The sequence below is a fragment of the Gobio gobio genome, assembly GCF_949357685.1.
Source record: "Gobio gobio genome assembly, chromosome: 12".
NCBI lineage: Eukaryota > Metazoa > Chordata > Actinopteri > Cypriniformes > Gobionidae > Gobio > Gobio gobio.
This window is the reverse complement of record NC_137105.1, coordinates 33,113,782-33,128,184: the sequence shown is the minus strand read 5'-3', so window position 1 is coordinate 33,128,184 and position 14,403 is coordinate 33,113,782. Positions and strand designations below refer to the sequence as shown.

At 39.6% G+C, this 14,403-nt stretch overlaps 1 protein-coding gene across 3 annotated transcripts in view; it reads right to left on the bottom strand.

Moving 5' to 3' along the window:
* rad51b (RAD51 paralog B) overlaps positions 1 to 14,403 on the bottom strand; it is a 67,473-nt gene that overhangs the window by 29,636 nt on the left and 23,434 nt on the right. For all 3 annotated transcript variants that reach the window (XM_079832130.1, XM_079832131.1, XM_079832129.1), the window contains exons 8-9: positions 8,976 to 9,085; positions 2,481 to 2,559 (exon numbers count right to left, since the gene is read on the bottom strand). In XM_079832130.1, the coding sequence (XP_079688256.1) occupies positions 2,481 to 2,559; positions 8,976 to 9,085 (189 nt within the window). The remainder of the gene's footprint in view (positions 1 to 2,480; positions 2,560 to 8,975; positions 9,086 to 14,403) is intronic.

Sequence of the window (14,403 nt, the reverse complement as noted above, 5' to 3'; positions counted from 1 at the left end):
GTGTGATCAGTGATCTAGAGCGCACACATTCAAGCTTTGTTCTTTGCGCATCAATATTACAGACTCTCGCGCACTTACTGTACAACACCTGTACGTCACCAAAACTGCGCTCTTCAGAAACAATAGCAGAATACGACAGAGCTCGTGTTTTAAAACAAAGCACACACTGGAATGAATAATTCACTAAAAACATGAGTCTCTATTCTCTCTGATATGTCTGATGTAATCAGCCTGGCCTTCATTACATTAGCGCTGTTTTGGACTGTTTGAATGAATTCGATTACTGGATCACTGAAAACTTTCCCAGTTTAACGACTTAAAATGGCCTGATCACAAACAGGGAAGCAGAATTGGGTTAAAGCGTTAGAATGGAAATTTCCCCCTACCAGGGTTACAGGTGCTTGTAGATGCTCAGTGTGATTGTGATAAACTCCCAACTTCTAAGATCATATAACTGCGTGACGAAAATGAAGTTAATGACGCAGCTTTGCGTACTTCTGTAATTTATTTGCGTAAAATTATTTCAACGTGGTAAGGAATTTAAATTAACCGCATGCGTTAACGCGTTAACGGTGACAGCCCTAATTCAAACACGATAAGACACAAAAGAGAACAGTGCTGTACTGGCATGCACGTCTGTGACATACACACGACTTGTGCACGCAGAAAGGCACTTCAGACGGCGCTTGGTTTCTGGGGGTACATCACGATATGGAAATGGCTTTCCCCCGCCCCCGTGCCTTTCTTCCCGGAGTTGCAAGAAGAACTTGGGCAGTATGGAAGCATTAGTGCATTATAAAAGGCCAAACATGCCAAAATCTGCTTCAAATGTTTTCCTCTCTCACTACCCTTGATGGTGGGGCGGACCGGGGGTTCATGGGGAATCCCCATGGTGGGGTCACCCGCAACTCCCATCCAGCACCTGTGTGACAACAGAAGCTCTGGCTGCTAAGGCTTACAGTGCTGCTGGACAGGCCGCCACTGACATGGATGCGATGGCCACCCTGCCAGTCTACCAGGCCAAAGCACTCATAACGTACAAGGGTAGTTCTACAAGCTGGTGTTGATGCAGGAACTGCACATGGTGACTGACCGTGATGAAAGTCACGGCCAGGCCCTCGTCCAGACAATGTCCACCTTGGTGGTCCAGAAGCACCCCCTGGCTGACATAAATATTTCCCCCTGGCTGAGCCTTGCAGAAGTGTGAGATGTCGAAGAAAGTTCGCTTTCTCAATGTTCCCATCTCACAATGGCCCTTGACCCTGCGCAGCAGTTCTCTGCAGTCCAGAAGCAAGCAGAGGCAATCAAGAGCCTGCCCCGACGTGCTGCTAGCAGGCCCTCGTGAGCTGCCCCTCAGTCTGCTTGTCACCAAGGGTATCCGTCCCCCTGCAGCCAAAAAAGAAACGTCAGCAGCCGCTAATTCTTCCAAGTGGCCGGGGAAACACCACCCCTTTGACGGGCGACCTGGAGATGTAAGTCTGGGGGAAAGCACAACCTGGTCATAAGGTTCCTGAAAAGCGCTAGGAGGTTGAATCTCCCTCGACCTCGCCTCATCCCCTCTTGGGATCTCTCTCTGGTCTTAACAGCCCTACAGAGAGCTGTCTTTACAGTCAGTTGAGATTAAGATCTGGTCTCTTCAGACGGCGCTCTTGACTGGGCTCCCTTCCATCAAGAGGGTCAGGGACCTGCAAACATTTCCGGACAGCGAAACGTGCCTGGAATTCGGGACGGCAAACTCTTGCGTAATCCTGAGACCCCGGCCTAGATTTGTGCCCAAAGTTCCCACCATTCCTTTCAGGGACCACATGGTACTTGCAAGTGCTGCCCCCAGAGGAGGCAGACCCAGACCTTGCATTGCTGTGTTCCATTCTCATTCTGCGGCTGTATGTGGACCGCACACAGAGCTTCAGAACTTCTGAACAGCTCTTTCTACCACAGAGACCTTCCACATCTAGCACTGTCCTAATGGTCAGTCCATATGTGTAAACTCCATGTTCCCTCCCTACGGGCAGGATGTGACCACCGTAGCATCTCTTTCCATTGGAATAGGTACGCTCACTGTATGGGTAAGTATATGCAGCAGCGATTGATATTCTCCATGCAAAGCCCTGTCCTTTTTCCACCCCAACAAGTGCAGGGGGATTAGGCGGCTTACACAGGGCAGTTAACGTCTCTGTTTCGTCCTTCAGGGAACTGGGGTTACATTAGTAACCTAGACATTACTGATAGAGAATAACTCCCTTTTGGAGTGATTTTGTGCAGACCCTTTTCATGCTCAGCAGCAGCATTACACACTATAGAAAGTTGAAAATTAAACAAGCATAATAGGACCCCTTTAAAATACATTATACATGTACTTCCCATAAACAATTTCAATATGTCGATTTGATGTCACCTACAACCAGTTCCTGTGCGATATCACGATATCATTCCTGTGCGATATCAGTTTTGTCAGTACACTTTGCATCAAGCACACTCACCCTCAAGACGGATGCCCTCCTTCTGAACAGTGTAGCTCAGCACAGCAAAAGGGGCCACGGGTGATTTAGCTACGACAATCTAAAACAAAACAAGAAGAGATTTGTCACTTCATGGTCACGATATCAATACAAGGCCAATAATAATTAGGGCTGACAATGGACTCATTTAAATGAAATTAATATATTAATCAAAGTAATTACAAATATTATTATAATAATTACACACAACTGTTCACAAGTTTGGGGTCAGTCATTTTTTTGTGTTTTTGAAATCTTATGTTTACCAAGGCTGCATTTATTTGATCAAAACAGTAAATTCTATTTCTATTTTAAGATCTATTTTGATATATATTGTAATTCATTCCTGTGATCAAAGCTGAATCTTCAGCATCATTACTCCAGTCTTCGGTGTCACATGATCCTTCAGAAATCATTCTGATATGCTACTCAAGAAACATTTATTATTATTATCAATGTTGAAAACAATTGTGCTGCTTAATATTTTTGTGGAAGCCTCGATAAAAATTTTAGGATTCTTCGAAGAATAGAAAGTTAAAAAGAACATTTATTTGAAATATATATACACTAATCAATGTAATGCATCCCTACTTTTTTTACTGACTCTAAACATTTGTACAGTAGTGAACACACACACACACACACACACACACACGCACACACACACACACTTAAAAAAATAACATTACATTATTAATGTGGCACTCATTATTAAGTGAATCACTGAACTAAAAAATGGCTTTAGAAGATAATGTATTGTTTATTTTTGTATTTTTTTACAAAATGATCTATCAGACTAAATTAACAATCCTACTTGTATTTCCATATTTAACATATCTGAACTCTTTCCCTTTATGCAACAAAAAGGGCATATATCTGGATGCTACGTCAATGGGCATAAAACAAGCATAGGATACTGGAAAACGGCCTGTAGGAAAGCAGCAGCATTGGGTTACAAGACTCAGCAGTGTCTGCCGGCAACCTGCGTCAAAGCCTATAAGAGATTCTTGTGAATCTACATTACTCCTTTTGTCAACAGCCTCTAATATCGAAACCCTGCACTGGGGTGTGCCATGTTCAAAATGAGATACCTTAGAGAAAATTACTCAACAAAACTCAAAAGAGGAAACAGGCGCAAGGTTAGGGATGAAACTGTCTGGTAACTGTTGTGCAAAACACTCATCGGAAATGAATCAAATCCCCAAACAAAAGTAAACAAATGAAGCTTTTGTGACTTCTGCCTAATATGACTGTGGTATATCTTGTGTACTCATGAAATGAAAAGGCATTTCCTTCTCAAGTTAACCGTCCACAGACGGCAAGACTTGCTCTAGGGCTTATTTGTATAAAAATAAACTGGTACATTTCCTTTTTTTCGCCTTTGCAGGGGTATCTTGTTATCTGTGGTTAAGAATGAGTTAGTTTTTACAAACCTGCTGCCAGTTGCTTTGTGTGAATGCGGTTCCTCACTGATGTGCCGTGACACACAAGTGCAAAGCTTTCCAGTCACACAAACCAGTCCAGTTCCCTTCACGTTGACCCAAACACACATATTTCACATATGAAGTAGCATGACTTTACCCGTAATGGCTAACATCCATAGTAAATGGCTGCAAAGCAGGGAGTTTCTGAAGGATTTTTTTTTTTACTGAAATGGCCTTGCCAGAGCCACTGAACCGCACAAAAGAGCCAGGCACCATTGCCTTCCTTGTGTACCAGCAGTTTTGGACCACTGCCTCTCTATCAGTGTGCCTTTCTTTAGGTGGGAGCTCAGTCGGAAAAGAGAAAAACAAAGTATTCAGGGCTCTAGGGTGTACAGGCAATGAAGTATGCCATCATTTGACAGGATGAAAACAAGTAGGGCTGGCCGACACAATGAGAGGGGTGGTGGAGTAGGCGGTTTTCTTTCTTTTAAGCTTGTCTTAAAGATGAAATCACTGTGCAGTTTTATTTTCTTGTGTTGACGTATTTCCGGTTGAAACAGGAAGTTTAGGGGAACAAATTGAAGGTAGTGAAAAAATAACGACTGAATCATGGTCAACTTTTTAAGGTTGCATTAGTTCTGGAAGTCTAATGCATTAGTTGCATTAGTCTGGAAGTATATTTGTATATATATATATATATATATATATATATACATATACACACACATATACACTCACCTAAAGGATTATTAGGAACACCATACTAATACTGTGTTTGACCCCCTTTCGCCTTCAGAACTGCCTTAATTCTACGTGGCATTGATTCAACAAGGTGCTGAAAGCATTCTTTAGAAATGTTGGCCCATATTGATAGGATAGCATCTTACAGTTGATGGAGATTTGTGGGATGCACATCCAGGGCACGAAGCTCCCGTTCCACCACATCCCAAAGATGCTCTATTGGGTTGAGATCTGGTGACTGTGGGGCTATTTTAGTACAGTGAAGTCATTGTCATGTTCAAGAAACCAATTTGAAATGATTCAAGCTTTGTGACATGGTGCATTATCCTGCTGGAAGTAGACATCAGAGGATGGGAGCATGGTGGTCATAAAGGGATGGACATGGTCAGAAACAATGTTCAGGTAGGCCGTGGCATTTAAACGATGCCCAATTGGCACTAAGGGGCCTAAAGTGTGCCAAGAAAACATCCCCCACACCATTACACCACCACCACCACCAGCCTGCACAGTGGTAACAAGGCATGATGGATCCATTTTCTCATTCTGTTTACGCCAAATTCTGACTCTACCATCTGAATGTCTCAACAGAAATCGAGACTCATCAGACCAGGCAACATTTTTCCAGTCTTCAACTGTCCAAATTTTGGTGAGCTTGTGCAAATTGTAGCCTCTTTTTCCTATTTGTAGTGGAGAGGAGTGGTACCTGGTGGGGTCTTCTGCTGTTGTAGCCTATCCGCCTCAAGGTTGTGCGTGTTGTGGCTTCACAAATGCTTTGCTGCATACCTCGGTTGTAACAAGTGGTTGTTTCAGTCAAAGTTGCTCTTCTATAGGGTTGGGTACCGAAATCCGGTTCCAATATGGCACCGGTACTTATATAACCGGTATGTACCGGACCGAATCAGAACGCAGATTTCGGTTCCTCATTTCGGTGCCAAAATTCAAACGTGCTTTCGTGCTTTGGCTGCACCGAGCTTAGAGACAGACGCTCAGCGCTGGTCACATCACAACTCATGACAACTATTCAGTGTTTTCAACGACATCATGTTTATTTCAGGTTTCAGACATTTAAATGCTCATAAGTAGGCTACTAGCAAAAACACACACTGATGTCTATGAAAGCGGCAAGGACAATCCTTTCAGACGTTTATAATTTGACTAACGTTACGTGTTTTATGCACATCAGATACATGCACATTATATAGTAATTATATCGTTTACTCTATTCTTCTTCCAGTTCACTGGTCACTTACTTTCATGTATTTTGTAAGACGAGAATGAACTCAAGTGTTGTAAATCCGACAGATCCGATTCAGAGGCGCAAACTAACATGGCGCCTCCCATTGCGCTTTATAGATCAACTAACACACATTCACTCACACATTTGAACATCAGATAGTTCGTGACACAGTTAAGAAGTTTGTGAATATTTTGCATAAAAAGAAAACACGAAATAAACCCGATACAGCTGAGCTGTCAGCGCTATAGCGGCTGCTGTGTGTCATGTGAGAAGCATGACGCGTCGCCATGGAAACATTAAGGCGATGCGTTCTAAAATATTTAGCCAGAGAATATGATCATATTTCAAAATAAAGCTGAAGCTCGAAGCTGGTTAGTAGCATACCAAGAATACAGACGACTGCTGTTATTACTGTAACTGTTATTTAGAGTTATATTAGGCTTGTTGTAGTTGGAATAGGTGGCTTAGGTTTTACTGTGAATTTGTAAATAAGTCAATTATAATTTGTAAATAAGTAAATTGTGTTTTGTATTTATTTATATTCATACATTTAAGTATACATTAAACTTTTAATAAATGGTTCAATTTAAATAAAAAATAAATAAATAAAAAGCCATTTAATGTCATCCACCTCATTTTGTGGCCTTTTAAAAAAAAAAAAGTATCGGTTCAGGCACCGTTTAGGCACCGGAACCGTTTTAAAAGTATCGGTTTGGCACCGGAATCGAAAAAACCCCAAACGATACCCAACCCTACTCTTCTATCAGCTTGAATCAGTCGGCCCATTCTCCTCTGACCTCTAGCATCAACAAGGCATTTTCGCCCACAGGACTGCCGCATACTGGATGTTTTTCCCTTTTCACACCATTCTTTGTAAACCCTAAAAATGGTTGTGCGTGAAAATCCCAGTAACTGAGCAGATTGTGAAATACTCAGACCGGCCCGTCTGGCACCAACAACCATGCCACTCTCAAAATTGCTTAAATCACCTTTCTTTCCCATTCTGACATTCAGTTTGGAGTTCAAGAGATTGTCTTGACCAGGACCAGACCCCTAAATGCATTGAAGCAACTGCCATGTGATCGGTTGATAAGATAATTGCATTAATGAGAAATTGAACAGGTGTTCCTAATAATCATTTAGGTGAGTGTGTTGTATGTATGTATGTATGTATGTATGTATGTATGCATGTATGTATGCATGTATGTATGCATGTATGTATGTATGTATGTATATATAGACACACACACAAACACACACACACATCTACAGTATATGTGTGTGTATATATATATATATATATATATATATATATATATATATATATATATATATATATATATATATATATATATATATATATATATATATATATATATATATATATATATATATATATATATATATATATATATATATATACAAATATTTTGAGAGCATAAGGAGACAACTACATCATTCGCAGTGCTTCATAAGAGTCGGTGGTTCAAACAGAGATGTTTTGGCAGGATTTGCATGCCGTGACTCCGATTGGTGGAATTTTCTGTACAGCATTATGGGTGATGTAGTTTTTCACTACACATTCTGCTGTTAAACATGATTATTTTAAAATAAGTTATAATAAAGTGAACAGATGGCAAACTCTGCACTCACAACAGGTGTGTCTTTAAAGGGTTATACGTTTTTGTTAAAATCTATTTCCCTATGGAGAAAATGAACAGATTTTTAACTTCCGGAACCCAACTTTTACACACTATTAGGGGAGGGATATTATCACTCTAGAGAGAATCTAACTGACCTATCGGTAAGCCCCGCCCCCCTTAGTTACTGTTGCTTACTCGGACAAACAAACAGAGTTGTTATATCTTACAATGACAGCTGTAAGTGTGAAAACCTTATCCCAAGATGTTTTTGGACACAGAATGTAACGTATACCCCGTCCGATTGATGGCCAAACTTTACTGATGGTCGTTTTTCACTCCAAAAAAATCATCAAAAGAGCTGAACAGTGCGAATTAACGTCTCATTCACTCTTTCCGTAGCATTACATTTAACATACACAGCAAATTACACAAAAACACTCATACAACTAACAGTAAACAAACATACACAGAGTGTATGACTTTTCTGGGGTGCAGTTAATGGTAAACTTTGTATCTGCAAAACAACTCCGATAAACTGCGTGCAAGCTCTCCCTTTCACTAACTTACTCGTAAACTAATCCCCATCAAAATAAGAGTCCTTCTTAGTAAGACAGATAATGTAGGCCGTAAACATAAACTCACAAAAATATCAAAAAATAAATATCAATATCATTTTTGAAAAATATATAATAAATGTATACAAAAACAAAAAACGATAAATCACCATAACGCCTGTGACACAGAAGGACCACCTCTCGCCGAGTAGCATTCAAGTGGGACTTAAATATATAAAAGATTTAAAAATAAATATGGTGAGAGATTAATTTGGAAGCGGTGGTTTACAGATCTCAGTGCAAACGGGAGAAGCCTCATTTTACAGTCGTCACGATCGCAGATGACAACATTAAAAAATTTAACCAGTTTAATATGGAGAGGCACTGAAATGTAGACCTTCGTGTTTTTGACCTACACCTTAGTTATTTCGGTTTGTATGTTAGCAGGGACTTTAAATCGTAACTTAATGAGAGTATTTCAAACAGAAAATCCTCTCAGGATAGCTGGAATCAGTGTTACCGTACCTCAGGCACGACATTTTACCATTTTTGTAGCATAAACACCATCAAACCGATGAGAGTTTTGGATTTTCCAATGTTTCTCTATGGCGCTGAAACCTAAAGATGTCCGAGTTCCGATCCCAGCGCAACTGATACTCAACTGCCATTGGCTCATCTGCGTTCGAGGGGCGGGGCTTACCGACAGGTTAATTGGACAAAAAATTGGTCCATTTTCCCGCAAGAAAAAAAAATTATATTTTTAATATCTACTAAATATTTCGGTCACTTGGTTAGATGTTTTTTGGTTGGTTTTGAATTTGTTCATTATGGCAAACAAAATTTTGCTTATTCACACAGAGGAGTAAAAGGGTGTTTACCTGTCTCCGTTCTGTGTCTTCATACTGGACAATGAGGCGTGTGTTAACACTGTGACTCCATGTGTTTCCCAGCGCCGCTGTCACAAACCCAGAGTCCTCCTCAGAAGATACTGAAGGCCCAAAAAAACTAAACATTCAGTCAAAAACATTCAAAAACCAATTTCATGCAGTCATAGTTTAAAGTAGCTGTAATAGTTCAATTAGAGTAGGCTAAAAATTGGCTTTGGTGAGTAAATAAATCAGTTGTTTGCCAATTAGCCAGCTGCTGTATAGAACTTGCAAGATGGTTTAAAACAAATTGAAACAATGATCACCTGAATCTCTCTTAAATTACTTGATTTAAATTTAAAAAAAGACATATCCTTTATGAGAATAGCTGTTTCCATCCACCTATTTGTATGTGCATTTTGGGATATCGCATAAAAATTCTAAAATGCGCATAAAAAGAAAACAAGATACATTTTTTATCCGATAAGAAAACATGCACATAAACGATGATGGAAACACATTTACCAAATAAATTTCTCGATGCGTATAAAATAAAATCATGTGACTTTTAAAATGGGACCGAATAGCTGGACTAACCAGCAGACCGATCTCATTGCACAATATCTGAAATGCTGTTCTGGTCATTCTGAAATGCCTGAGTAAAGTTTGTCATCAAAGTGGTTCAGCATAATTCCGAAATGTTTTTATTGCGGTTCATCTGCGTGCTCTGAGACACATTTAGTCATCATTTTGATTAATTAGCTATACTGTTCAAAAGTTTGGGGTAAGATTTTTTTTATCTTTCTGAAAGGTTTCTTATGCACACCAAGGCTGCATGTACTATTGATAAAAAAATGTAAGACTGTAAAATTGTATTACAATTTAAAATAACGGTTTTCTATTTTAATATGTAATTTATTCCTGTGACGCAAAGCAGACTAATATGCTGATTTGCTGCTCAAGAAACATTTCTTATTATTACAAATGTTGAAAACAGTTGTGCTGCTTAATATTTGGTGGAAAAAGCATTTATTTAAAATATAAATATTTTGTAACAATTTAAATGTATTTTGTGTAACATTTAACCTATTTAAACAGTGATTTCTGAACACTGACAGCCTGACCCCGAACTTGAAAAAAGTACCGTTTCGTAGTCAGTAACATTTATAGCTAGTATATTTTCTCATTTCACCCACCATTTGGAGGTTAATTTTGTACTCTGCATACAGCTGTTAGACCATCTTGCACCATTTCCCCAATTGCTATAACTCACTCATCTACTGTGAATCACTTGAAAACTTGGAGCCACAGAGTCATTATTGTGGTTTAAAGACTGAGTGTAGAGCAGATGATAAGCCCGAAGAACAATAGAAGCGCTTCTTTGGGTCAGACACCTGAGGAAGTTACCAATGTTACTATTGACATAACACTCATCCGGGTCTTCTTCGAACTGCTATGTAAACACACCTGTGTGTTTTTGTTCGCCTGCTGTGCCTCTGAGGTCACGGTCTGAGTGTCTTTCTCATGATTCTTTGTTGCGTAACATTTAAGCACCATGCTGTAATCTGACAATAGCATTCACAACTGTCACATCAGCAACTCTCACTTCCTCAAAACATTTCCTGTGGAAAGTCGAGTGCGGGAGAAACCTGAAAAGGCTGGCACGGCATGTCAGTGAACTGGATGTCTGGAAGGCCCCTCCTCTGAAAAAACAACATCCTCAATAACCCCCCCAAAAAACTGGAAACAATAGCCAACCACTTTACAGCTCCAGATGGGTTTTGAGCTCTGTTTCACATTAACGGATAAAAAGGGCAAACTCACTAAACAGTGCCACTTTTAACACAGAATTTCACCACAAAATCATGCTTTATTTACTAAACACACGCAATCCAGTTGAACCAGGTGCTAACTAGACTGAAATATTGCTGTGCTGAGAGTATAGTCACTGTCATTCTTTTCAGAGCAAACAAGTGAAATTGCATTTTAAAATGCATTTAAATTTACCATTTCAAAATTTCCTACGCTGAATTTCCCTTAAAGGGCACCGATTATGCCCCTTTTTACAAGATGTAATAGAAGTCTCAGGTGTCCCCAGAGTGTGTCTGTGAAGTTTCAGATCAAAATTCCTAACAGATCATTTAATATACCATTTTGAAAATGCCAATTTTTGGGTTTGAGAAAAATAAGCTGTTTTGTGTGCGTCTCCTTTAAATGCAAATGAGCTGCTGCTCCCCACCCCAGAGGGCTGAGCCTTCACAGCTCGTGAACATCAGTGAACACGCAAATGAAAACTGAAATATGACACATCTGTTTGGCTTTGATTATCATCTCTATCGCAGACACGCTCACGTGACATTGCAGTTCTTCATCATCATGAAATATTAGCATCTGCATGCGTTTTAAAGCCATATCACGCTCAACCTTACAGTTTATGCTCTCAACTTGAGCACACACACCCGACGCAAGCGCACAGAGAGCTGGATGTTGGTGCGTCTGTGAGTAGGCTATTAACTCTTTACCGACCAGCGTGTTTTTAAAAAGTTGCCAGTCACCGGCAGGGTTTTTGATAATTTTAACAAAAATGTAATGGCCCATAGAATATTTTGTTGTATCAATATCTGAGATTTCATACAATTATGAATATCATGCTATATATCAAAATAAAGAGCAGACCCTCTGCTTTTAAACAAAAACAAAACGTTTTATTATAGCTTTATGCATTCCTTTTTTATCAACACTTAAAGCTACACTGTGTAACTTTTTTAGTCTATTCTTAGCTAAAAACACTTAGTTCTTTCAAAAATATATGTGCTCATTAATGTATATTTACTTCTTTCTAGTAATAAAGTATTCTATACTGTACAAAATTCTCTGCCTCGCGCATGTGCGCGTCAACTTGTTCAGACTTGTCTGGTGCATGTGCAGAGAGTTTTCATCTCAGCAGCGTCCAGTAACAGAGTTATACAGAGTTTTCCTGGCTTGTTTATTCCTCAAAAGTCTGTTTTTCCTTGTGTGGTATTTCTGTGCGTTAATAACTCCGTTAGTTATAATAGTTATTGTCATTGTAGATGTGTTTCAGAGTGTGTCATCGCGTAATTCAGTTGATGTCACCTCAGAAGTATTTTTGTGTCAACATACAATAGCCTAATGCTCACCTATTTGAATAATCATTCAGTTATTTTGTTATCAACAATGTTTATTCGTTTTTAGAAAATATTTGCTTGTAATGTATGTTGATGGAAATAATTATCAGGTCTGATCGGCATATTAACAATTGTTATACAGAGCGCACTGCAGTGCTAAAGCTGCGCACACACTTTTGTAATCCGACACCGCTTGTTAGCAGCAGCAGCGGCAGCTCCGCTCCTTTTAATGCAGCTGCATTTAGCGCCTATATATGGTACAATAAGCTCTGGTTTACGGTTACATTATACACATGTAACTTATAAGTATAGTTATACAGTTCTTAACTGTGTATGTATATTTACCATCCTTATTTGTTCTCTCACAGAAAAAACATTTATGTACATATCCACGCAAACCTGTTTATGCTTTGCAATTGGATGACTGAATAAACATTACTATCATCAAAGTTCACTCTGGATTAGCTGCAGTTCTTTCTAGCCGAATAATTAGGCCAGTTGAGTTCCAACCATCCCACCACGCACAGAATATCCCACAGGCACCGTGTCGAATGTGGACGAGATCGAACTGGAAGCCATGTTAATCTTGAACTAAATCGGCCACCGTAGGAGTTGAAACGAAATCGGAATTGAGAGGAACAGAAACTATTATTCACTGGATGGTCATATACCTTTTCACCACTAGATGGGGGAAAATATCACACAGTGTAGCTTTAAATATGGGTAATTCATAAAAAAGCAACATTTTGACACTATATTGCCAAAAGTAATGGGACACTTCTCCAAATCATTGAATTCAGGTGTTCCATCACTTCCATGGCCAAATATGTATAAAATCAAGCATCTAGGCATGCAAACTGCTTCTACAAAAGCAGAAAGAATGCTTTTGAAAGAATGGATCGCTTTGAATGAAGTGAACACTGCGTAGAGAGCTTCATGGAATGGGTTTCCATGACCGAGTAGCTGCATCCAAGCCTTACATCATCAAGTGCAATGCAAAACGTCGGATGCGGTTGTGTAAAGCACACTGCCACTGGACTCTAGAGCAGTGGACACGTGTCCTCTGGAGTGACGAATCACGCTTCTCTGTCTGGCAATCTGATGGACGAGTTTGGGTTTGGCGGTTGCCAGGAGAACGGTACTTGCCTGATTGCATTGGGTCAAGTGTAAAGTTTAGTGGAGGGGGGATTATGGTGTGGGGTTGTTTTCATGATTTGGGCTTGGCCCCTTAGTTCCAGTAAAAGGAACTCTTAATGCTTCCGCATACCAATACATTTTGGACAATGTCATGCTCCTAACTTTGTGGGAACAGTTTGGGGATGGCCCCTTCCTGTTCCAACATGACTGCACACCAGTGCACAAAGCAAGGTCCATAAAGACATGGAAGAGCGAGTTTGGTATGGAGGAACTTGACTGGCCTGAGTCCTGACCTCAAGCCGACAGAACACCTTTGGGATGAATTTGAGCAGAGACTGCTTGCCAGGCCTTCTCATCTAACATCATTGCCTGACCTCACAAATGCGCTTCTAGAAGAATGGTCAAACATTCCTATAAACACACTCCTAAACCATGTAGAAAGCCTTCCCAGAAGAGTTGAAGCTGTTATAGCTGCAAAGGGTGGGCCAACTCCATATTAAACCCTAAGGATTAAGAATGGGATGTCATTAAAGTTCATGTGCATGTAAAGGCAGGCGTCCCAAAACTTTTGTCAATAAAGTGCATTTTCTACTGAACAGCAAGTCATCAAATAAGAAGAGCATTACAACTTTTTAACTTAGCATTCCTAATATTCACCAAAATCAAAGTATACAAGACCATTAATTTGGTGTAACTTAAACCGCCACTAATTTAAACAGTCAGTTCACTCCAAAATAAAAAGAACTAAAAATCTGTCTTCATTTGCTCATACTTATGTTGTTCCAAACTATTTCACGCATCTATAAGACAAATGAAAATATGTTTAATGAAACCTCAGAGACTTCTGTATCTCTATTGAAAGTCTGTTCCACCAAAACTTCACACTTCAAAAAGTAATCCATATGAATAGAGCACTTTTCAGTCCAAGTCTTCTGAAGAGACACGATCGCTTTATATGATGTTCAGATTTAATTTAGTCTTTTATTCACATATAAGCATTGATCAACAAACATATAGAGCACATCAAATATGATAAATTGATGCTCAAATGTGTTCGCTTGATGCACAAGAAGCAATGAGGTTTGTTCTGCAATCTGAGGGTGCAAAAAAATCCAAATATTGAGAAAATCGCTAAAGTTTTCCAAATGAAGTCCTTA